The sequence below is a fragment of the Acomys minous genome, assembly GCF_964271855.1.
Source record: "Acomys minous genome assembly, chromosome: 14".
In the NCBI taxonomy this organism is placed as follows: Eukaryota; Metazoa; Chordata; class Mammalia; order Rodentia; family Muridae; genus Acomys; species Acomys minous.
The window spans coordinates 99,563,725-99,589,133 of record NC_140496.1 but is presented as its reverse complement, the minus strand read 5'-3'; the positions used below and the strand labels follow the sequence as shown (position 1 = coordinate 99,589,133).

General features: G+C 41.1%; 1 protein-coding gene across 5 annotated transcripts in view; it reads right to left on the bottom strand.

Annotated features, from left to right (window-relative positions):
- COL24A1 (collagen type XXIV alpha 1 chain) overlaps positions 1-25,409 on the bottom strand; it is a 257,071-nt gene that overhangs the window by 23,883 nt on the left and 207,779 nt on the right. For all 5 annotated transcript variants that reach the window (XM_084757416.1, XM_084757418.1, XM_084757419.1 and 2 more), the window contains 6 exons: positions 13,798-13,905; positions 12,762-12,869; positions 12,617-12,670; positions 11,823-11,885; positions 9,011-9,064; positions 6,669-6,704 (listed from right to left, as the gene is read on the bottom strand). In XM_084757416.1, the coding sequence (XP_084613542.1) occupies positions 6,669-6,704; positions 9,011-9,064; positions 11,823-11,885; positions 12,617-12,670; positions 12,762-12,869; positions 13,798-13,905 (423 nt within the window). The remainder of the gene's footprint in view (positions 1-6,668; positions 6,705-9,010; positions 9,065-11,822; positions 11,886-12,616; positions 12,671-12,761; positions 12,870-13,797; positions 13,906-25,409) is intronic.

Here is a 25,409-nt window from a genome sequence, read left to right as displayed (position 1 = left end):
GAGGGTGGACTCTCTATAAAGAGATTAGCGCCCTTGTTTTAAAAAGGCAGAGAGATGTCCTGCTTTCCTCCACGCAGACACTGTAAACCAGGAAGACACCATCCCATCCACGACACCCATGACACTCCTCTTAGAACCTAGTCATGCAGCGCCTCTCAGTTAGACGTGAGGCGTAAACTTCCTAATCGTGCAGCTCAGCACTGCATACTGACCTTCCTTGTGCTAAGCTGTGTGCTGTATTTCCACGTCACACAGCAGGACATGAACCAACTGAGCAGCCAGAGAATGAGGAACGGAGGTTGGATCACAACCTAAGTCAGCGGAACACAGAAATGATGTTCCTGGCCACCTCATCCCGTTGCCTCCTCTTCGGGATGTGGTCCTTACCAACACATCCTACACACCTTCGACAGCCTGCTGCTTCCACATCTCTAAAGCCTCCTTCCCCTTTTGTCCTGTCTTTCTTCCCTTCATTCTTTTCTTCCTATAGGATTTCTCTCCGTTGCCCACTTGGCTTCAAATTGTCCTGTGCCAGCCTTCCTAGTACAGGGGTCACAGGCATGTACCACCATGTCTGGCATCCCATGTTCTCTTCCACACACTCTTGACTACCCGTTCTAGCTGTTGAAGGCACATTACTCTCTCAGAAGCACTTTAAAGCTCTATATCCTCCATAGCTACCTCTCATGCCAGTTTCTTTTTTCCTCAACTAACTACAACCTTTTCCCCCTTCATTCCATAGAATGTGGAAAGTTCCTAAGGTTTGATAAAATGTCTGTTGCTGTTTAATTTTCTGGAACAAGAATAGTGCCTAAATACATACTAGATCCTCAGTAATTCTTACCATATTATTGAACATTAAAATGTTATTAATTTAGAAAGTAGGAAGGCTTAAGTAGGTACATTTAGATGCCAAAAGTTATGCTGACATTTTCAGACGTATCAACATTTTTTCAAATGTTTCAAAATGTATCAACAGCAATCATCGTTCATGCCCTACACATCTGCTCAAAATTAGCTTATTTGATGGTGAATTGAATGTTAACATCATATTGAGTCAAACCCAGATTATATTTAAAAGATGGCAAAAAGAAAAATTAATGTCCAGCCGGTTTCAAGTGGTGATACTGTAACTGGCTTCATATTCAGGGCCCTTTATCACTAGAGCTCTTAATGTGGGTTCTAGAACAAATAACAGAGTTACTTAAGCAGGCTGGAGAACTGTCACACTGTGCATGATAGACATTTCATAGTTTGTATTCTCTACACTTAAAATTTTATTTTATTTTTTGGGGCTTACAAATTTAATCAGAAAACATACAAAAGTCCCCAGAAGCTGCTCGTTAATTTGCAGGAATGACATTATTAGCGGCAGTCTAAGTTTAAGTCATGCAGAGGTTAGAGCGAGTTAGAGCCATTCTGAACCAACACTGCAAAAACAATAAACAGCTGTGCAGCCGAGCCACTCAGCATGTCCCTGACATTTATAAAATCTCTCTGATGGTTCAGTACAAACTGTCTATCCTATATTTGACTCTGAAAGAGGAATGTACCATAGTGAAATGAACAATCTCTTCCTACTGCTGACACAACCAGATTCATTTCAGCTTGTTCCTCAGAGCAGAGCCGTTCACCACAAGTATGACCCAATGAAATCCTTAACACGCAACAAGACAGGGCAGGGCAACCCCAATGCAGCAGTGGCATGAAACGGGCCAAGTAACCAAATAAAACAAATTGTGAGTCCAACTGTATTACATGTTATCAGTTCCCTCAGCCCTTCAGCTAGCACCACAGAATTGCCCACATTCTATCTATAAAGTGCTTTGTAGCAAAACTCTGATTTTCCTGAGGGGAGTCACATTCATAAAGATGGCTGTGGCAGTGGATTGGGTGGTTGTACAGAATTCTCTTTAAATTATGCTACTTCTCTCTGTTTCGTTCCCCAATTTACACAAATCCTTGAACAGTAACACAACTTATCATTTGATTTAAGAAAACTAGTGTGTGGCCTGGAATGTGAGTATGTGATGTGGTCTTTTCCTTAGGTAAATTCCTTAGTTCGGTTCTCTTACATAAACGCACCTGTCGATTACCCCCGCACCGGTGTGGTCTCTTAGGCTGGTTCAGTTTTAGAGTAGTCTTCCCATCTGAAAGCCGAGGACCTTATCACAGGACGCCCAGTCCCTCCCTTCTCACAGTCACTAGCAGCTTCCTTGCCCAGTTGTGACAACTGGAGAATCTATTTAGCCTTTGCCAAATGTGTCTTTGCGGCTGAGGGGAAGGCGACTCCTGAGAGCTTTGGAGGGATTAATTATGAGCTGTACAATATTAAATGAGGGTTATTAACAGCAGCGATGCCGGGCCGGGATCAGCGATTTTGAAGGTTTAAAGCCTGGCTGCAAGTTAGGTATGAGCTTTTTCAAGCTGCCCTGTGAGTGGCTGTCTACTCTCTTTGTAGCCCCAAAAAACAACAGGCTCGGCAAGGATGCTCTGCGAGGCCCACCTGAGAATTTGGTTTCCAGGCGAAAGATGTAGCTCAGAGCAGAGTACTTGCCTAGCTGCTTAAGGCGCTAGTTAAGACTGTAGTTTTGAGTACACACTCGAGCATGCACATGAGCGTGTACACACACACACACACACACACACACAAGAATAGACAGACAGACTCACAAGGATGCGGGGAGAGGGGAGGGGAAAGGAGAGAGAGAATTGTGGTTTTCAAGCCTTTTAAAAAAGATTTATTCCTCATCTTTTGTAAAAGGCGAAAGACTTATACCATCTGAAGAGAAACCAGAGTATCCCCACAGCACAATAGGTCTTCCCAAGTGGTCTCCCACCCAAGTACTAATAACCAGACCTGATCCTGCTTAGCTAAGGAGATCAGAAGAGATGGGCTCAGCGTGGTATGGCCATAGACTCCTAATCTCTTGTAACTGGAGAAAGGGGTCACACCAGGAGTGTGAGTTAAAGGGTTCAATTTCGAAGTTTGTATGCATGTAGGGAAATTTGTAGTTGAATCAAAGGAGTTGATTTATTTTTCATTTGAATGAATTATGCTATCTAGGAATGAAATATACACCCATATATTTAAAAATTTTAACTTTAAGATATAGGATTTTTTCATACTTTTTTTTCTTACAAGGTATAAGCCACATTGGAGGCAATAGGATAATTCTGATACTCAAAAGGTATAAAGCAATATTAACTTAGACTAAATGAGAAAATGTCAATAGAATTCTTCAACATTATACTAGATTTTATTTTATCATAACATACTACAAAAATGAAGCAGCCTCCCTAAAATCTGTGGCGCATTTCTCTTTTTAAATTTTTCTACTTCTGACGCTTTAAGTTATATTTCAAGTTGAGGCATTCTGTTAAAATTAGAAAAGAAACGATAGAATGCTATTGTTGGTGTGAGTTAACGGTTTACTTTTAGGATAACTGCATCCTATTATTTTTGACACTGCTCTTTAAATTTCTCCTCAAATTAGCTAATTTGTCCTAAAAGAGGTTTGAAATCCCAGGCAAGTCAGAAATTCTTCTTAACTTTTACAAACTAAAACACACGAGTTTTGTGTTTCCTGCACACTGCCCATGAGCAGGCTCCTTAGGTGTCCTTAGGACTCCTCAGTCTGTGAGTCCTAGGACTTAGAAATAAAACCCACAGGCAGGCAGCCAGACAAGGACCAAGGATAGACTACAGAAGAAACCTCTCGCGTGGAGGCGCAGAAACAGCACCCACAGGTGGGAAGGCCTCGTTTCTAACCAATTCTGCATCTACAAAGTTGTGCTGCAGGAGACATGAAGCTTCCTCGGTAAGGAGTCCAAACCCACGACAAGGAGAAAACATCTGCGCTCTCATTATAGACCTGGGCTGTTGACTGTGGACTACAGCTATGAAAGATGGTAGATAGCAGTTGTATCAAACAGTGATATCAAAGATGGCATCTAACATGTACAATGTCTTCTTCGAGCCCGTTCTCAGGAAGCTGATCACAGAAATGTAAATAATACTTAAAATGAAACCGTTTGAACCCATCCTCCATATTTACCCACCCACTCATATTTACCATTGCTGAAGAGGGGGAGGGAAGACTGTAGGGCACAGAGGGAATAGATGGCTGCAGGTGAACACACCCCACAGATTTAAAGAATCAGGGTTCGTATGGGCTCACAGAGCCTGAGAGAGCAAGCACCAGGCCTGTATGGGCCTGCGCCAAGTCCTCTGTGTGTAGGTGATGGTTGTTGGCTTGGGGTTTTTTGTGAGACTCCTAATAGTGGGAGAACTTGTATCTCTGACTCTTTTGCCTGCACTGCACTTGGGTTTTCTTTCCTCCTGTTGGGCTGACTTGTCTATCCTCAATATGGAGGCTTTCATCTTGCATTATTGTATCTTGTTTTGTCCAGCTTGACTCTTGTCTCTTTGAGGCCTGCTCTTTTCTGAAGAGAGATGGAGGGGTAATGAATGGGCCAGGGAGTGAGGGTTGGGGATGGGAGATGGGGGATGGGGGTGGGTGGGGGTGGGGGATGGGGAAGTGGGGGATGAAGGGGGGAGGTGGAAGAGAACTGAAAGGAGTGGAAGGAGTGAAAACTGTGGATGGTATACATTGCATGAGAGAACACTCTATTAAAATTGAAAATGATCTTTTAAAAGTATCTCACCTGGGGAAGCTGCTGAACTGTACTACCTGTATACTCAGGTAATCAATTTTATTCCTTCTCAAGTCTCTCACGGGGTTGAAGACCAGATAGTTTAGTTTTATAATCAAGCTTATTTGTTTAGGGTTTAAGATATATTGAGGTATAGATAGATGTTTTAAGTTGATAATGATGAGATATGATAGATATTGAATTACATTCATGATTTTAGATGCACCAAGATAGGAAATACGTTTTCTTCAAGGCTGTCAAATGCAAATAGCCAAAACACTAAGAATGTAACATTTATATAATTCCTGATTGTGTCATGGTTCCACTTGCTGTATGCATTTTATTACATATATGTGTGTGTGTGTGTAATAATATAAATGTACATGTAAAAATTTTAAAAAATTAATAAAAAAATAAAAATTAAAAAGAGTATCTCACTTGTGTTGTTAGGTAATAATAATGTGGATCAAATCTACACAACTACAGAAACTGAGTGTTATAACATGTGTACCATATGAAGAGGTAAAATGTTCCTTTAGAAGTTAGATTTATTTAAGTAGTTTGTGAACTATTCTAATAAAAGTCCCTACATCCTGAGATAAACAGTGTCTCACTATCCTCAAAAATAAATAAATAAATAAATAAGATTCATTACATAGTGAGTGCCGATTAAGACAAGTGCAGTCAGTGATTGCAGCCCCATCATTAAGACAAATGCTAAAAAACAGAAGCTATGCCCCATGGAGCTTATGCTCCAGTGAGGGAGACATACTGAACTAAAGTCCAAGAGTAGCACAGCAGGTCACCAGGATTTGGTTATGGGAGGTGAAGTATTTTAGGAAGGTATGATGGCTGCCTTTTATTGGCATTTAAGAGTTCAGACACAGCTCTGGGCACATCTGTAAGGGCATTACCAGAGATGACCGATTGATCCTGCATGGCTGGGGCCAGTGGAATAGGAAACAAAGGGAGAAGACCAGCAGAATGCTAAGACTTGCAGCTTTGTTTCCTGTCTGCCATGGTGTGAACAGCTGTTCTCCATCGCAGGTCCCTGAAGACATGATGCTCTGATCCTGTGTGTGGGGCCAAGCAGTCGTGGACTGAGTGCGCTCCCAAACCATGACTGAATCAGATATTTCCTCCCTAAGTTGTTTCTGTCACATAGTTTAGTCACACACTACGAAAGAAACTTATATGATAGAATATACAGGAAAAGACTTTGTGATAAGAGGCCCCTGAAAAAAAGAACCAAGGTACAGGTGGCAGGTACTGTAACTCAGTCCTGGGTAGTAAGCGTTAGTTCCAGGGGTGGGGGCAGGGTGTGCCCAATACTCCTATGTCCCCCCTTTTAGCTAATTACTCCATGCCTACTGTTTCTCCATGGGGGATGGTGCAGTCTGGTCAGCATGAATCGTGCTTGTGGCAAAACCTGACCAAATGATGGTACTTGTGGAAAATGGTGGCTGTTCTCATCTGCTTCTCTTGGATATAGCCTCTTCCTACTATCTATAATCAAAGCTCACACTTCCCCTTTGTATACATAAATGTCTGCCATCCCTGGCCCTGGGGGGAGGAGGAGGAGAGGAGACAGGAGGAGTGAAAATTCGGAGCTAGCCTGGGCAACATGGCAAGAGTCTATCTCAAAATGGCACAAACATGCTACTGCTTTGATTCTCCCTTGCAGCATCCTTAGTGCTGGCTGGTTATAGCCCGTGTGCCTCACGTGACCTGGCAGGGCTGTTGCTTCAGCCCTGGAGAAGACCCATCTCTTCCTGTACACAGCGATCTGGGGAGAATATGATTGGCAGGTTCTTAAACACATCTGGGGCTTATCAGATCCCACTGGAATGTACCATACGTGTTATTTCTTTTTGACAACTGTAATTTGATTTTTAGCCCATGAGTATCAGGGGCATGGTAGGCAAATCTAACACAGCCCCTGATTCCCTGGGGACTATCACAGAAAGACAAGGGATGCTGTAATCACAAATATAATTATTTATTAAACTTACAGTTTCACCTCTAAAGCCTTTTTCTCCTCTGGGTCCCTAAAAGAGAGGGAAGAAATATGGTAGTTCAGTGACATGGATGGGCATCTGTTTGATGCAGTAACAGTTTTACTCAGAAACTTGTCAGAAACGAATTTGGAAGGAAAATCCTTTCAACTTCTAAGTTCCAATATTTGATTCTCTTAGCCCTTGAAAACCTTGTTTCTAGAGTGATTTCTTTGTTCTATTTTATTCTCACTGTCTGTTCCCCTTTTAGTTTTATTCAGTATATGTGTTGAGGTGGCATGGCTCAGCAATGAGCACTTCCACTTCTTCCTGTGGGATCTGGGGACTGGACTCAGGCTGTCAGGTTTGCACAGCAAGTGCTTTTTAGCTGCTCCACACTAATTTCTTATTGTGTTTGGGAATAATTTTTTTCATACCTGATTTAAAAATACAAATTTAAAATGTTTTATTTAAAAAGTTTTTTTTATATTACTTGCAGCATCTTTTGGTAATGATTAAGCTACAATATGCTTGCATATCTACTTCTGCCCTCTTGTCTGTTATTTTAGCCAGCTTTTTTTTTTCTTTTTACTAGAGTGCATTCCATTACAATGACTTTGCTCTCTCATTATTGCTTTCCTTTTTGGAAAAGAAATCGTCATTGTCTCAGCCCTACCTGTTTTCCCTTGCAACGTGTGTGTGTGTGTGTGTGTGTGTGTGTGTGTGTGTGTGTGTATGTGTGTGTGTGTGCACATGTGATTTTCAGATGCTAATTTCTTATAATGGACTTTTCTTCTTAGAATGGAAAAAACAGAATATGGAAAAAATTTGAAAAGAAATTTGACGTGCATGGCAAATAGCACAATGACCTTTAACAACTATCGTACAAACAAAACACAGTGAGATAGTTTAATTGAGACATTTCTTTATCACATTTTCCTTGACCAATAACACTTCACATTTTTGACACAGGAGAACAGTCATTCCTTAATCGGAACAGTGTGTGCTGCAGAACCACCCACTGAACTATGAGAACTCTCCCACCTACAGTTTTATGTAGCTCTGAATAGCAGATGTTGGAAGCCAAGAGAATGAGTTACACATTTTATGTCTTTTGAACAAACTCCAGAAACTTTAGTGGCAAATTCTCTAAATTTATCAAAGAAAAGAGCTCCCCTTAACACTTGAAATGTTCCGTTTTTCAACCTTAAAATGTCTGCACGTAACACTTTCAAATGATTCAAAATATGGCCTCCCCAAAGGGAGTGAGTCTTGGCTTTCCCAGTCTTGACCTGTTGTGTCTCTCTGTGTGGACATCGGCGCGGTAATAGGCCCCAGGACACTGTTTCAGTCACTGACTTATTTCTTGCTTTCATTTCACAGATACATTTCTTACAGCACTGGCAGAACGTTTTCTCTCTGCCCACTCCAGACACGGATGGGATGGGTGAAGCATCCGCTGTGTACCTCACTGAGCCCTTTCCCTGACTGACCAGATGAGCCTCTATGAACATCATGTATTGAATAGAAATGGCGCCTACTCCAGCCATTTGCTGTAACAAGTTGAGAAATGTTGTCATGGAAAAGAAGCAAAACAAAAGCCACGGGGGCTACAGAGTGAGTTAGAGAGACGGTATCCGCCCACAGCTCCTATTCTTTACAGTGTAACCTGCGATTGCTTTCTCGGAAAGTGTGTTGACCACTTGTTTCTTGAGACTGTTGTTTCTACCCTTGCGCTGTCCTGCTTTTCTTCCTCATTTGATCAATATCTTTCTCTTTACAGTGGGCGCTTCTAAAGCCGTGGTTTACAACCCAAGGGTTGTAACCCCTTTGGGGGCCCAACACCCTTTCACAAGGATCACCCAAGACCATCGGAAAACATAGACATTGGTGTTATGATTCATAACAGTAGCAATATTACAGTTATGAGGTAACAATAAGAATTTCAGGGTTGGGGTCACCATGACATGCCCTGTGTTAAAGGCGGCAGCATTAGGGAGGCTGAGAGCCACTGTCCCAAAGACTCAGATCTTGGCTATCAGAACCCACTTTGCTTTTTGTGTTCTTTCCTTTGGAATTGGGCCCATTTTTATAGCTTAGCAATTGCTTCTGTGTACACTACTGTCCCCTCTCTCTGAGTCAGCTTCTTCTGCTTTTCTCAAGCTTAACATGTCTCCACCATGCAAACCTACTGTGCTGTGACCCCCTAAGAATGGCCTTCCGGAAGAAAGAGCGTAAAACGTTTTTTAACCTTTGCTTCCCAAATACGCAGGCTGATTCTTTATGGAGTATTCTAGGATTAGGGATTTTGAAAAAGGATTAACAACAAAAGAATAAAAGCTGTGTTGTAACAAACTTACAGTTCCACCTGTGGGGCCTATTATACCTTCTCTGCCAAGAGGGCCGGTGCTTCCCTGCAGGGGGAAAAGGAATCGGTCAGTTTCACTCTAAGAAAAAGAACCCCAAGATGAGACTTGATAGCCTATGACCATATAGTGTCCGTTATAGACCTAGGGGAGGGGAATAGGGTATAAATGGAATGGGAGGATACAAGTGATGGGATAACAATTGAGTTGTAATCTGAATAAATTAATAAAATTAAAATTTAAAATTAAAAAAGAAAAAGAAAAAAGAAAAAGAACCGCAGATGCCCATTCATATCACTGAACTACCATCTTTCATGTCTCTCTTTTAGAGGCCCAGAGGAGAAAAGGGCATTAGAGGGGAAATTGTAGCAGTGTTGGCAGTTTATGATGCAGTTGGAATATTGCTGTATTCCCTACCAAGGAGCTGTACATTATTGTTTCTAAGTAACCCAAACCAAAATCAAACTGTTGCTGTGATGGGAAGTCCTAGGCCGGATTTTATGTGAAGAGCATTACATACAAATGAGATGAATCAATGTAGAGGAGCTGGGATAATGGACACAGTTTTGAATGGTGTTTTGTACAGATGATGGAGGGACGGGCGCCTGAGTTCCATGAAGCAAGGCAGATAGGGAGCACAGGGTGGAACCAGAGGGGTCTTATGTGACCAACCAAGCTGCAGGTTCCTCTGTGAGGCAGGGCCATGACAGAACTAGACAGGAAAGATGCTGAGAGTCTGACCTGTTACCTAGGGAGAGATTCCCTGAGTGAGCTGGGTAGCTAGTGAACTCCTTCCTCAGTGTGTACAGAGACTGTCATTTTTGAATGAATATAAAATACTCACTTGAGTTTCTTTTTCTCCCTATTAAATTCTGCTTCCGTTCACAGAAAATTTATCTTTCTGGCTCATAATTAGTATGAAATATTCAACTATAAATACCTAACAAGTTTTTTTCTACACCATGTGGAGATAAGAGATAATATTGTCAAATTTAAATCTAATGTAATATGGTCCATTGTCCAACAGCTCTAATCATAAATAGGACTGCAAAAAGAGAAATTACCTGGTAGACTAAATGCGCTGAGATCACTTTTTAATCATAACAAACTTTAAGAGATGACCTGTGATAAGTAGGGTACTCAAATTTCAATGATCTATAGTTGAAGCAAGAAACTTAGGATTTTAATTTAATGCAGTGTAGCCTCTAGAATCAATAGCCGTCCAGGAAACTTTAGTCTAATTAATTATGATATGTCTCCCAAATACGTTCTTAAAAGAATAGAAAGGTGTAGACTGATACGAGGAGACGATAATGTGTATTTATCTGAGTGTTCCCAACACCACCCTATGATTTTACTAGTGGGTATCAGCCATCTGTGTAGGTAGGTAGTAGTTTTATCTATGCAAGTGTGGTTTTGGAATGGAGTACAAAAAAGTCTTGATTTCCTAGCTTAACCACCAAACATTTCTTGATCTTTGGGGCAGGAAGCAGGCTTGAGGCCACTTACTACCCACAGTGCATTCTGACTCTGCAGCTTTGTCTAGCAGCTTGGGAGCTCGTCAATGGGATAGAGAGAGAAGCTTCCCCCCCCCCCCCCCCCCCGCTGTCACACTAGCATACCAAGGTATTGGAAATGTTTTCCAGACACTTAGCTTTCTGTGTTGCAAGGTGGAGTGACAGCAACTCTCATAAGATTTTAATTAGAATTAAATGACATAAGAGACACAGCCTGGGCACTAGCATCCCCTACCTCAATACTAACACATCAGAACTCTTACTTATGCCCCATGTTCTTATTCTAAGTCTTGCGAGCTCTTTACATGAACTGTACTATTAATGGGGTGACAAAAAGGATTGACCCACAAAGGGATACAGGCTCTAGTCCTGGCCCACAGATCCCTCCCCCTCCCCCAGCCCCACCTCATGCAGCCCCACTTCAGACAGAAGCCAGATGCTGAGGAGCTCAGGGAAGCAACAGTTACCCTTTACAGTAGCCCACTCCTATACCACACTTTAAGCAACAGCCTTCCCTGCTGCCTCTGAACTGTTTCATCTTCCTCTCTCTCCTGCCCAACAGCCTTAGCACAGACGCAGCGAACTGCGCAGTTGCTGTGACTGCAGCAGAATCACTGTCTGACGTTTTGAAAACCTTTGTTTTGTTTCCTTTCTGCTTTATAGACCATCCCTCGGCATGACGGCGGCATGAATAATAAAGACTGTAAGAAGGCGAAATGAACGAACACTGCCCGGGACCGAGGCTGGCTCATTGGCTTTCATTACATTTTGCAGCTCCAGGCACGGAACTGCTAAATGAAGCTTGTTAGCCTTTGGCTTTTGGAACTCTTCCAGCCGCTCATACCACTCTTTGGCATGCCCGATCCTGAGGAGAGAAAACTCAGTTCTGGGAAAAGAACCGTCCAAGTGTGGTCTCCAGAGCTCTGGACGGAGGCTAACCTCCTCTGGGTGGGTGGTGCTTGCACTCCAGCTGTATTCATGTGCACGGCACAAAACTGCTTTATGCTGGGGTAATGCTGGGGTGGGTTAACAGATACAGTGCCCATTCTTCGTTGCTATTCTGATGACTATTCAAAATAAGGACTGAAAAGAGTGAGTGGTCTACGATGGTACTTTGTTCAAACTGATTGATGAGCTGTAAAAGGTTGGAGCTTCCAATAGTGTTATGACTTTTTGTCTTTAAAAAAATCACTTTATTAAGTTATCATTGATGTGAAGTATATTAACTTAAAGTCCTACAACAAGCAAAGGAGCAGAGGCCTTGGGTGACAAGATGACTCTGTACTTACTCTCTGCCCGATGGGACCTTTAGGGCCCACAATTCCAACAATGCCAGCATCACCCTCTGGACCCTAGAGATGCAATGAAAACAGAAAGCTTGATTTAGCCTTTTATACATACTCTACACATAAAGAAGAGTCTTGTACCAACCAAGATAGAATGATCAAAAATAGCTCTTAAAATGGGAACAAGACAATTATATAAGAAAATCGATAGGACATAGGATTGTAGAAATTTTGTTTAATCAACGTGTGTGTGTGTGTGTGTGTGTGTGTGTGTGTGTGAGAGAGAGAGAGGGGGGGGTGGTGGTGGTGGTGGTGGAGAGACTGTGCAGAGAGCAGAGTTAGAGGACAGACAACACCTTTCACCCTGCTTGTGACATTACTTTTCTTGCTGCATGTGCCAGGCTAGCTGGCCCACGAGCGATTCCCCCTCTCACAGTGGGTGCTAGGATTAAAGAACCCTGAGCTACTGTGACTAGCTTTGATGTGGGTTCTGGGACCAGAACCACAAGCATTTCACTCAACGAGCCATTTCTCCAGCTTTATTTGTTGTTTGTTTGTTTGTTTTTGGACAAGGCCTTGTATATCCTAGGTGCCTTGAATTCTAATCCTCTTGCCTCACCAAGTTCAGCAACTAGATGGGTTTTGAAATTAGCGTTTTCAAACTTCAAACACATAGGTGTAACACCACAAAATTTAAAGATCAAAGGAAAACTTTGGTCATAGTCTAAGTATTGATGATTTCAACACCTGCCTTTCTTGCTGATAATTTAAGACTACCAGAACATATGTAAACATACCCTGGGGCCTGGGAACCCCTGGAAACCTGTCAAACCTTGGTCACCATGTTCTCCCTGCAAGGTGAACAGACAGGAGAATCATTACTGCTCAGTGGTGGCTTGATTTGTGGAGTAAGTGTATGGTGATTGCAGAATGGACACGTACAGGTTGCCCTTTCAGACCAGGCTCTCCAGGTCGTCCTTGGTCACCTTGAGCTCCACGCTGACCTCTTTTACCTGGAACTCCAGGTTGACCAGGTAGCCCTTGTTCACCCTACAGACCAAACAAAGAGAGGTGAGCTTGACCTCAGAATCTGTAAATACGTTAACGAAATACAAATATATATATGCATATATATGTCCATTTTTTGATAACAGCACAAGGCATTGGGGATGTCAAATACATCGTCTTTGTCTTTTCCACCATTTTCTACAAGTAAAAATTTATCATAATAAACAGAAAATACAGCCATGACTAAAGGAAGTTCCAGTGAGTTGGTGTGCATGTCAGAAGAAGAGGGAAAGGGGTGAACCTGTGACATGGATGTGGGAGTGTTCAGAGAAAACGGTGACGCTGTGGTATCTAGAATGTGTTATGGGAGACAGAACACTCTCTGTACCCAAGTGGTCACTGTGATGCTTTCCCTGTCTTCCAGAGATGACTCAGTGACAGACACCAGAAAGAGAGACCTTTCTGCGGGATGGACTCAGATTTTTACCATGATTATCATTTCAGTTTTACCAGTCTGAGCAGCAGCCAGCTCTATTATCAGGCGTGTTGATTATAAATGTGTATAAAGGTTTGTTTACTGTGTCCAACTTCAGAGGAGTAAGAAGTGTTTTTGAGAAAGTATGCTAGGGGCAAATTCCATTTCTCTACTTGTAGAAGACATGACGACAGAGAGGGGAGGAGAGCCCGAAATAATTTTTTTTTTTTTAAAAAAGGTTCATTTTAGAAATGCCTCTAGTTCTTGGTTAATGAGTTGTTGTCCTTGGTAGCTGAGAGTGAAACAATTAAGAGATAGTTTGGGAGCCCCACCACTCACATGATTGGCCACCAGCACAGGGAATAGATGCTTGCAGGCCATATACTTTCCTTTTTTTCTAATGTAGTTTTACTGTTAGCCAGATTTTATTAAAACATGTTCATCTGTGGCCTACCCAGTACATACAGGGCCCTGACACAAACAATATGGAAATACCTTTGGGCCTGGAACACCAGGGCTTCCTGGAGGGCCCGATAAACCCTCTCCTCCTCGAAGACCTGGGGATCCAGCCAGTCCTGCTCTTCCTGGGCTGCCTGTGACTCCCTAAAAAACACAGACAAGAAATGGAAACTAGGACATTTGGAGAAAGTCAATGTAGAGGCTCGATACATATAGAAAGCAATGCATTTCTAAAGGCTGCTGGTGAGGTGGTGCCCAGGTTTGAGAGTTATGCTTTTCTATAGAAGTGAAACAACTAAAGGATGGTTTGGAAGCCCTGCCACCCACATGAACTGTCTAAGTATAGTTAAAAAGATCTTGGGTTCTTTACATAGAAACACTAACACAATGCCAAGTTGCTCTTGATTTATACAAGCAAGGTGTACAATATGCTTTGCTCTGTTCTAACTTAAAGAACATGTACTCGGCTGTGCACAGCGACTCCTATGGAAGAATGACTCCTCACAAAGAATTCTCTATTCCTCAATTATATGAGTCTGGAAAATCCAGTAAAAGTAGCTTGAAAATAAAGACAAGCAAGCAAATATTAAATTCCTAAAACCAAGTCCTGAATCCAAGTTGGCCATGTATGACTTGCAAGCCAAATGCAAGCCTTCCACTGTCCTTGTACAGATTATAGCGTGAGCACAGTTTGTACACTGAATGATGGGAAATCAAAATCTTGACAACAATTTAAAATGTGAAGAGTATATGAGATTAAAATTTCAGTAAATGTAAATAAAGTTTTATTGGGACACAGCTACATCATTCCTTAATGTATTGCCTCCAGCTTCACTTGCACTACAGTAGCAGATCTGAGTTACCATGGCAGAGATGGCAGAACTTCTCTTTGCTGAACAGCAGAGTGGAGTGAATGGTGTTTCAAATAGCACATACATGGTCTTCCTATGACTTTTTAAAAAAGCTCATGTCTTTTATTTATGAGAACATATCTACCACATCAAAATATAAAAGGTGGCCCTTGAATGTCATGACTTAGAGGCAGCAGAATGTGTATTATTTTGTGTGTGTCAAATTAAATGACAAACTCTAATGTTTATTATGTACTAAAGCAACATCTATAACTAATACACTCCATCTATAACATCTATAACTAATATAATACACTCCAGCAATATCGGACCAAGGATGTATTTCAACTTTACATGCATGCACCAGATAGGGAATCAGAAAATTAAGAAAAGAAGTGTCTTATTATAGAAGAATTCATAAACACATACACGAGCGCGCACGCGCACACACACACACTTGCACTCGCACACACACTTTTTAAAAGAAGGCTGAAATAAAATTAAGTTTTCAACTGTCAGCCAAGCAAAGGATTAACCTTGTTTGTGGTGACTAAATTACATCACATAGCAGCAAACTGCGGTCCAAGATTGTTTAGCCTTTTGGTAAGAATGCTGTTTGAAATGTTGAAGTTCTTGAATATAGGAAATGCTTTTAAACTGGTTTCCTTAGTCTTGGTAAGTCAGCAGAAGTTTATAATGTTGATAAATTGTTCATTTGAGGAGAGGAGTGAGTTTGAAGTGATGGCAGAGTTAACCTGCACAAATAAGCTGTGGGTGATTGCAGGGAAGACTGCTGTGAATGGAGTTAAGAAGGGACAGCTTAATCAACCTGAAGTGGAATCTTCTAGGAGGCCACAAAACTGACAGCAATGATCAGGAGAAAAGCTGCTGGACAAACTTCAAAGCTTGGGGAAATTCTGATGCTTAAAGCTATAAATATTTATTGCATCATTTGTTATTGGATAATCTGAGAAAAATATTTGAGTTTAATATATAGACTATCCAACCTGTGTGTCAGCAGTGAAATCCATTGGCTTTGTAGATTTAATATTCTTTGGTTCAATGAAGTATTTAAATAAAAAAAAACCAGGGATGTGCTATCTTAGTCTTGTCTGATCACACAATGTTTGGTAACTTGGGATAAGTATAGCTTAGCTGAAGCATTTTGAGAAAGAGATGAAAACTTTCCTAAATGAGTGAAATATCCCCCAATATAAGATGACAGTAAATACATTGTATATAGGTCTGAAATCTTCTCCAAAGAAAGAAGTCATACAAAGAAAGAAATGACACAGGATGTAGCTCAGTGAGTGACTGCTTGCCTGGCATGCAGGGTCCCAATGCCCAGCACTACAGAAACAAGGTTTTGTCTGCTGTACGTAGTGTGCACATATAACCCCAGGACTCAGGAGGTAGAGGAGGCCTGGGAGTTTAAGGTCATCTGTGATGACAAAGTGGAGTTTGAGGGTAGCCTTGGGATACTTAAGACCTATTTCAAAAACCAAAATTAAACAAACAGAAAACAGTTATATTAGTTAAGGAAACTCAAAATAGCGTAGGAACACGGGGAGGGTATATGAAACACACACTGTGGCAACTTCACAACTAACCACAGGCAATGCTAAGAGCCTTAGACATTTCCTGTACTGTCAAATAATAAAATGAAAGTGAGGGCTCTGTCAGATTTTTCTGAGCCTGGGTTCAGGTACATATTTTAGACACTGATGGGAGAAGATTCTGTGTTTCTCAATCCATCGGACTGTGCAGTTGAGGCATTTCCCACATAACCTTCAATTGGAAACGATTAGGCTACAATGTAACGGAATGTTGAAAGACAAATATCAAGGGGGGAGAATCTAATAGAATTCTGCAAATTCCTTCCACGCACTGAATATGTTCAATTAAGATCATATGCGCATAAACTGCAGCCCTCGGAAGTTCCTATCCCTGGGTGAAAAACTTTCAAAGGTGGAATATATAAACTATTCAGACTCCCAACACAGGGCAGTTTAGTAGATGAGCAAATCAGCTGTCAATAGGGGACTCTAGGGAATTAAACATTGTCTCTCCAAGAAGGGGTTTGGCTTTCTCCACCTTTCTCACTAGTAGATCTTATTATAAAAATTATACTCAGTTATGACATATTAAAATTATTAATGAATAGAAGTGTGCAGCACTTAATTCATTTTGCCATGCAAATTCCTTAAGCAAAGCTCTCAATTCCTTTTTTCCTACTGATTCTTACTAAAGCGGCTAAGTTCTCCTGTAGTAGGGGATTGCTACTAGCAGTTTCCTGGGATACTAAATCATGTTGTCCAGTGGCTCCTCCACTCACTCAACAAGGATTTTTTTTTTAGAGTGTTGACTATTGTAAAGAAGATTCCATAGGAAGCCATCTAAGGAATGTGCACATAAATTAGACGTGGTTCTTATTTTCAAGAAGCTTCACATTTTGTTATACTTTCACTTATTGTAAAAATTCAATACATTCTTTATTACATAGATTTAAATTTTTATGTGTATGTGTGTTTGCATGTGTGTATACACATGTGCATGTGCGCCCATGGAGGTCAGAGGAGGCTGCTTAGTGTCTTGGAGCTGGAGTTGCAGGGTGTTGTGAGCTGCTGGATGTGGATGTTAGGAAACGAACTCTGGCACTTTGCAAGAGCAGCTAGTACAGCAAGTACTGTTACCTGGGGAGCCATCTCTCCAGTACCTAACTACCTTTAAGAGGTACCCCTTAGATGTAGAATTTCATAAACACAAAAGACTTACCTAAGTATTAATAAACTATGCCAAGTGCTTAAAGGCAGGCAGCTATAGGACATAATTCATATTCATGAAAAGTCCTATGGCTGGAATTAAGAGTCTTCTGTCCTTGTGTACACTCACTATTTTATCTCCCATCATTTTTCTTTCTTTCTTTCTTTCTTTTGTTAGATTTTATTTATTTATTTTGGCACATACATTTATATTATTACACATAAAGTAGAAAAATTAATACCGTGAGAAGAACCGCAAAATATTCAGGAATCATATGAATGTTACATTCGAGGTGTTTTGGCTAATTGCATTTGGCAATCTTTTAGAAGACATCTTTCCTATCTTGGTGAGTTTAAAATTCTGAATGAGAATCGATATCTATCCTCTCTCATCTCTGCCAACTCAAAACTTCTATCTAGACCTAAAAACATCTTAACCCCTAAATAGCTTAGGTTGATTGTAAGACTAAACTATCAGGTCTTCAAAAATGTGTAGCTCAGGCTGGCCTCAAACTTGTGATCCTCCTGCCTCTGCCTCCTTCAGCAAATCCTACCAGTATGCACCACCACATCTGGATCCCATCATTTCTTTATATTAGTGGAACTCAATATTTTTGAGGAACCACTATAAACGCAAAACCCTTTTAGAGTGAGGAAAAGAGGAAGGGCAGAAGAGAGAAGGTTGGAATGGCAAAGAAGGTGATGGCAAAGAAAGAGAAAGAAGGAAGAATAAAGAGTGAGGAGATAGATAGTGATATCTATATCATATCTATCTATCTATCTATCTATCTATCTATCTATCTATCTATCTATCTATCTGTCTATCTAGGGGGCAATCTCCACATTGTGGATTTTGGATGTAGGTATTGTAATTATTTCATATTACAAGAACTTCACTTTATCCTTAATATATTAGTCTGTCCTATTTATTTTCCTTTGCTTCTCTATGTCTTGCATTGATTTAGTATGTTCTGTGAGCCTACACTTCTGGGATGGATTTCTATATGAATCCTGAGAACTCCAAGAGGATGAGATGATTCTGCTTAGAGTTCGTGCAAATGAAAGTACATCCTATAAGAGGCAACTGAGACTTCCAGAAAGTTTCAGAATTGGCCAAAGAAGACTTATGTGTTATGTTAATGACCAGATATCTGAAGGAAATATTACTTTACAGAGAAGAGATGTTTTAAAAGTGAAGTTTGGCTGGACATGGTGCCATCTGCCTGTAATCCCAGAATTTAGGATGCTGGGGTAGGAAGGTCATGAATTCAAGGCCAGCTTGGGCTATCTAATGACTTTGAGGTGAACATGGGCCACACTGTGAGATAGTCTCAAAAAAAATTCTATGACCAATAACACAACACCCAAATCCACCTAACACTATCCAATCACCATGCAACAACCAACCAACAAACCAAACAAACAACCAAGAAAGATCAAAATTCTAGTGCAAAGCATCCTTTCCCATTTGAGGAAAAACTCATCAACTGGAAGACTCTATGATGACCTACAGATTTCTTTTTTTTTAAAAAGGTTTACTTATTTATTATGTACACAGTGCACCTTATAGATTACATTATAGATGGTTGTGAGCCACCATGTAAACCACCGCCTTGAAGCCAACAGATAATTTGTGCTGTAGAAGTCATCATGAGGAGCCCTGTTAAGGTTACATGGAAACTTAATTTTACTTGAGTTATCAGACATTCAGCTCAGCCCCACGAATACACTGCAAGTCATTTACCATTCACGTTGGTTTCTTAGAGAGAAATTTGAGGATGGTAGCAGAGTGTTCTGTACAAAGTTCTAAGAGTGTTTCAGACAAGTAGAGAACAAACATTTTTTATTAGGGATATACAGATGGATAATTAATTTTGCTTTCAAGAGAAACAGATGTTAATTCCAGGCATTCCCTTCAGTGGCTTCCAAAGGATTATTTGATTCAAACGATTGAGCAAAGGAGTAAAGTAATACAGGGGAATTTTATAAACAAATAAGAGCATAATAATTCATTATGGTAAGTGATGATGAAATCACTGAATAGCTTACCTGAGTCTTAGAAGGTTAACATGGTAGCACACTCATGTATAAGCTAGATCTTTCTCTCATGTATAACCAGTATTCTCCACTCAATTTGTTATCATTTTTATAATTAAAAGGTACTATCCAATTATAAAAAGAAAAGGTTAGTATAACAAAGAGAGCGAATGATGTTTCATGGTCAGGGAGCTCCATTATGCTTAGACAAAGGCTCTCTCTTTACATAAACAACTAGGAGAGTGTTGCCAATTTTGACAGAACAAACGGTGGTTAGCCAGAGACTCTGAGGAGAAAGGTCCTGAATTTGATGAGTAAAGACAACAAAAGTGTCATGCCATTGGTGCTTTCTTTCACTGTGTATCTTCCATGTGTTTGTGAGGGTTTTTGTTTGTCTGTTTTTGTTTTGTTTTTTGGAGAAAGGGTTTCTCTGTGCAGCCTTGGCTGTCCTGGACTCACTTTGTAGACCAGGCTGGCCTCAAACTCACGGAGATACACCTGCCTCTGCCTCCCAAGTGCTGGGATTAAAGGCATGTGCCACCACTGCCAGGCTCTCTCATGAGTTTGAAACAGGCATCACCCCCTTTCTATTGTTCTCCCTGATTGGTGTAAACTGAGGAAGGAGGAAGGAGGAGGCTGAACTGGATGGGAACGCTCAGGACCGACAAGGGCTCCTCCCTGCATGCACCAAGAGAAAAGCAGAGCTTTTGGAACCCAGGTATGCATAATAATGGCAGGAAGCAAAGAGGCCCTCTCTGCCGCTCCCTCTGGCCCTGGCGTTAGCTGTCATGCTCTCACTAGTACTGAACAAATTATCTTGAGAAATCCGTGGTATCTCAGGAAAACTGAAATCTGGGCAACAGTAGAAATACACGTTTGAAAAGGACCCAGCTAGAGGCTAATGTCTTTAAAATTACATTGAATGAGTTATAAAACCCCATGACATGAATTTTATTGATTTTTTTCAGTTAAATAGAAAAAACTCTTAAATGACATTCATTTTCATATTATTTGATGTTTTCTTGAAAATTTCTAGGAAAATAGGATTCATTCCCCCCTTTAGGCCCTCTGTATTGCTGTATTCCTTTTATTATACATAAGGTTATGTTCATATAGTTATTTATAATGCAAGAAGAGGGCATCCAATTAATTTCCTTCCTATTGTATAAAATTTAGCACAACACCCTTAAAATCCCTTTTATTTTAGGCAACATTAAGTGTGCAGTTTTTCAAAGCCAGCAAACTCAAGAGCCACAAGCACAGCTCTGAGCCTCCTCTACTGCAGCAGTGAAACCACGTCTGCTTTGGAAGTTCTCATTTTATTTGATTTACTAAATATGTCCCTCCTAGGGAAGAAGTGGCTGTTTAAAAATACATGGGCTAGTAATTGCAAGTAGTTCTGTGCACAGTTAGAGCACGTATGAAGCATGCCACATTGACCACAGTGTCCTACAGTTCCAGCCACAAGCAACGCTGTCAACAGCTATAACACGGCTTATGATGGAGCTGTGTGCTAAAGCTGGGAGGCAGTTTAAACATCGCGGCACATTAAAGGTTGGGGAACTGAAGTAGGCTGGGGTGAGCCTTCCGTGGGTAAGGACAGTGGTGTTTGCCTTGTGTCTGCTTCCACGTCTGTGAAGTCTCGCTCCGATGCCGCACACACCAGTGTTGTGCTGTTCGGCTGCGCAGGCATTCCTCACAGGCTCCCATTAGAACAAGGGCTGCTGCTTAACCCTGGAGAGCCTGAATAGTGAAGGTGCTGCTGCAGTACATGGGGACTGTGTGAACTCCCCTTAGGTCTCAACACACAGCTGCGGGACTACAGGGGACCAGGGAGGAGTTGTCTATAGCTGGCTCTCAACATGTCTCCTCTCTCACTGCTGTGAAGAAATCAATGTGGACCTTTCTATATCAAAAGCAGCTGATATCACCTCTGTGCACCTCACTCCACCCTCCAATACTCCCGAGAACAGGCCGAACTCCCCCTGACCATGGGTGATTTCATTTTGGTTCCTTTTCATTAGCAGGTTCTCTGCACATCTGGGTTCATCTTCCCTCAGTCGAGTTCACTGTCCCCTTCTCAGGGAGGCTTCCCTGCTCAGCTTCATGTACAACCTGCCTTTCTTATAATCCTTCATCACATAACGGTTGCTTTCGTTGCTCTAAGCAAGGCTTGAGATTACCTGCTCATCTTCGTATTTATTTATGTCTAGTATCCAACCATTATTTCAATCCCTATTATCAACCCATAAATTCTGACTTTTGTTAAAGTCAAATATTAAACCTTTCTTGCTGTTTCATATACATTCCATGAGGTCAGCTTTTGTTCACTTCATCATTATATTCTATAACTTATCACTCATACCAGGCAAGGAACAAATATTTGTGTTCTAAAATAATGCTTGATTAAGCACCTATATTTATTATTATAGAGAGATAACACTGGCTCAATAAGCCCAGATAATATATTAGGCCCTTTATATAAAATATTTCATTTGATTATAGTAAAAAAAATCATATAAGTTAGGTATTGATATAGTCACTTAATAGATGATGTTTAAGATGCTAATTAGTTAACACAAGACACAGTTACCCCTAAAGAACATTTCTCAAAAATTCATTGTGCGTACCCTATGAGCCTAACAATGTACATTGTGCCAGGTAGCCAAAGAAGAACAAAACGCAAGACCTGCTATTTAAGAGTTCATAGCCTCTTGGGGCAAAACTCTACAAACAGTTGATACCTAAATTAACCCTGCATTGCTGGAGAAAGCACCCTGCGTGTATTGAAGTTCTGAGCAGACAGGACTCTGGTTTAGAGTGCACACATGAGGTACAATTTGGATTAAGTCCTGAAAGGTTAAGAAAACATTCACCGTAAAACTAAAGGAAAAGGTGGAAGAGCTTTCTAAGCAGAGAGGATAAATTGTATATGCATGGAATCAGGAAAGTGAGGAGAGAGATGCAGAGAAATTAGGAGAGATAGTGGGAAGAGTAAGTGAGCATTTTATTGTGAAGAACAGGGTGTTGACTCCAGACTGTCTGGTTTTGAATCCTGGTTCCCATGCTTGTTGACTGTGTGATCTTGGGCAAGGTCTTAGTCTTCCTGAGTCTCCCCTTCCTTCTGGTAAACTGGAAATAATAGCTATATTGACCTCATAGGAGTTAAATAACTTAATATAGAATCATTGCCTAAGATAGTGTCTGACTATTATGCCCGAATGGGCACTAGTAAGAGCAGGTAGGAGGTCAGGCTGGAAAGTAACCAGAGGGCAGCTACTGAAGGAACGCCACTCTGCGGAGTACGAGCTGTGTCTGACGGGGTGGGCTCACTGACGATTCAGTGAGGAAACTTCTATCCTTCTGTAGATCTTTCACTTCGAGACTAACAAGCTGCCAAACAACCTGAGTCCTGACCTGGAAGACATCCTAATGAGCAGGAAATCTGCCGAACAAAAACAGCCGTAGGAGAAGTGGAAGAACGTTATAATGAGAGCAAGCCCGAACTGGATGGATAACCAAGCCCTTCGTGACAAAGAGTTAACAGGACTTTTTCAAAGTACATTTCTCCTCCGCAAGAAGACAAGGCACCGAGTGGAAGAGTTGCGGCCTCTTAGGAACAAACGTTTCTTGAGTGTGACTGGGTCATAGGTTACAGAGGACTGGATGGGCAGCAGGACTGTGGGTGCTCCCGCCTCAGGCTTCTACCGTGATCAGGGGTGGGCTGCCGAGGGGTGCTTTTCCTCCTCTACAGTGCCAGGTACAACCCCACAAGGGAGAAATTCAAGATTCTCAGTGGTCTTTTAAGACGAGACTCTCAGTTTGTAAAACACACGTTAAACACAGATTCACCTGACGAATGGCAAAAATCCGGCTTGAACGAGCACTGATTTGTCCTAAAATAAGTTGTTAGTTTCATTTCCGTCCTTCCTTTCCAGAAAAACCAGTTTTATTAGTGTGGCAATAAAAAGAATTAAAAAAAAAAAGCTGGTAAGTCTTCGTTTTAGTGACAAATGGATTTAAGATTTTTTTCAAGGAAAGGTTTTTTCCTAAACGATTGAGGTGCTGTGTTTGTACAGAAGCCCAGCTCAATGAAAACAGCATGGTGGACTCATCTGCCACAGATGTGCTAAGCTGTCTGGCCTCGGAACACTCATCTGAGCTGAAGGAAACTCTCAAAGGCAACTTGAGCCTCCTCAGTACTGTCCCTCAGCTATGGTCACATGACCTTGAAAAACATTGAAACTGCAGAGTTAATATGCCAGGAATTCTTTAATTCTGTGGCCACATCAAAACTAAAAAAGAAAAAAAAGAGAGAAAGGAAAGAAAGAACATTGTTTAGGAAAACTAGGCAGTTGCATAATGCTACAAACGTTAGAATAAATATTTTTCTAAGTGGATAAACCCAGCAGTCTTTAAATGGAAGCCAAAGAACACCATGGTGCCATGATTTTTTTAAAAAGGCCAATGGAAAAATGTCCTTGTCCTTGGTTGAAAATACTTCAGGAATCTTCCTTGTATTTTGCGATGATATTATTTCCTCTGAAATAGCTTTTAAAAACTTAGTAGCTTTACCTTTGTTTTTGAAAGTATTCTCTGGGCTACTATTTGCGCTAAAGACCAGGTAGCCACTGATGATTTCAGTTCATTTGGTGTATCCTTTAAAAAAGCATTGTAATCTCAATTTTATATAAATTATTCTGTGGAGAGTAGAACTATTTATGAAAAACGTTTCCATTTTCATAAACAGCCACAGATGTATAAACTTTGGGGTTAGAGGGCAGGCTCTGTGAGGCATGCTAATATGTTTTTATTTTGATAGATGTGACATGTTTTAGCGCTCAGGACCTCCCAGCATTCTAAACATACATATAAAAAATTTCCAACATATCTCATGAAAACGTTAAAAGTATGATGTGATAGCTATGGCCCAATGCCTACTTGATTGCCTTTTAATGGCAGTGTCAGATGTCACTCAACTTCATGGCCATGGGAAGTGTATTGCGGACATATTTATATTACTATAATTTATATAAGTTTTTTTTTTTTTAAATCACAAAGTTCAACACGCTTTCAGTGCTGGTCATATATAAAGTAATGTGTGGCCCAAATCTCTTTAAAAGTCATTTCCAGACAGAGTAATTTAAGAAATGGACATGGGATGTATATGCTTTGTTGTTCAACTCACTCCCTGGGCCTTCTTTCATTAGATCTTCCACATCTTAGGCCTTTCCGACGAGGGGTTAAATGTGTTCAGGCGTCTCACGAGTGATGACCTCTGACCTTATATTTATCCCTAGTTACTATCCTACTCCTCATTCAGAACTCAGCTCTTCCATCGGAGGGCCTGATGGTCTGAGCATCTTGATATTTCATCATCCGTTCTCTCCTCAAGTGGTCCAACTCATTAATCGGGCCGAATGTCTTTGCTGAAGTTGCCACAGTGATCATAGTTTCATTTCTATTAGATTTCTGTTTTAGAACGTTACCTGCAAATTCCAGAAATTGACTCTGGATAATTTAAAGGAAGAAAAAAAGACAGTTGCAGCTCATATAAACATGGATAAACAATGGACGTGTTGATCAAGGGAAGTCAGTCAGTAAGTCAGTGTGGCCACTGAGACATGTACAGTGCTTATTGCTGAACACAGCACCTGTACTGCTGCTGACAGCTGTGTGCAGAGTTCAGTAGCTCCAGATGGACTCCTCCTGGAGGGGGCAGATGGAGCCCTAAGTGAACCTGTTTCATTTACATGAGCAAGGCCTTGTCAAGGACCCTAATGTCTCAGACCCATGGAAATGACTAAACCTTCCTCGGGCCTGGCTCAGAGGGATGTGCACACCGACGTAGATACTATCAACCACAGCTTCCCGCCTCCCAGATGACACCAACCTGAGACTTCTGCCCTACACGGATGTCTCTCTGCACTAGGCTAATCCGTCTCCTCCTCAGTGTGCACTGTGTACATCAAATGTGCGCAGTTTCCAGGATGATGCT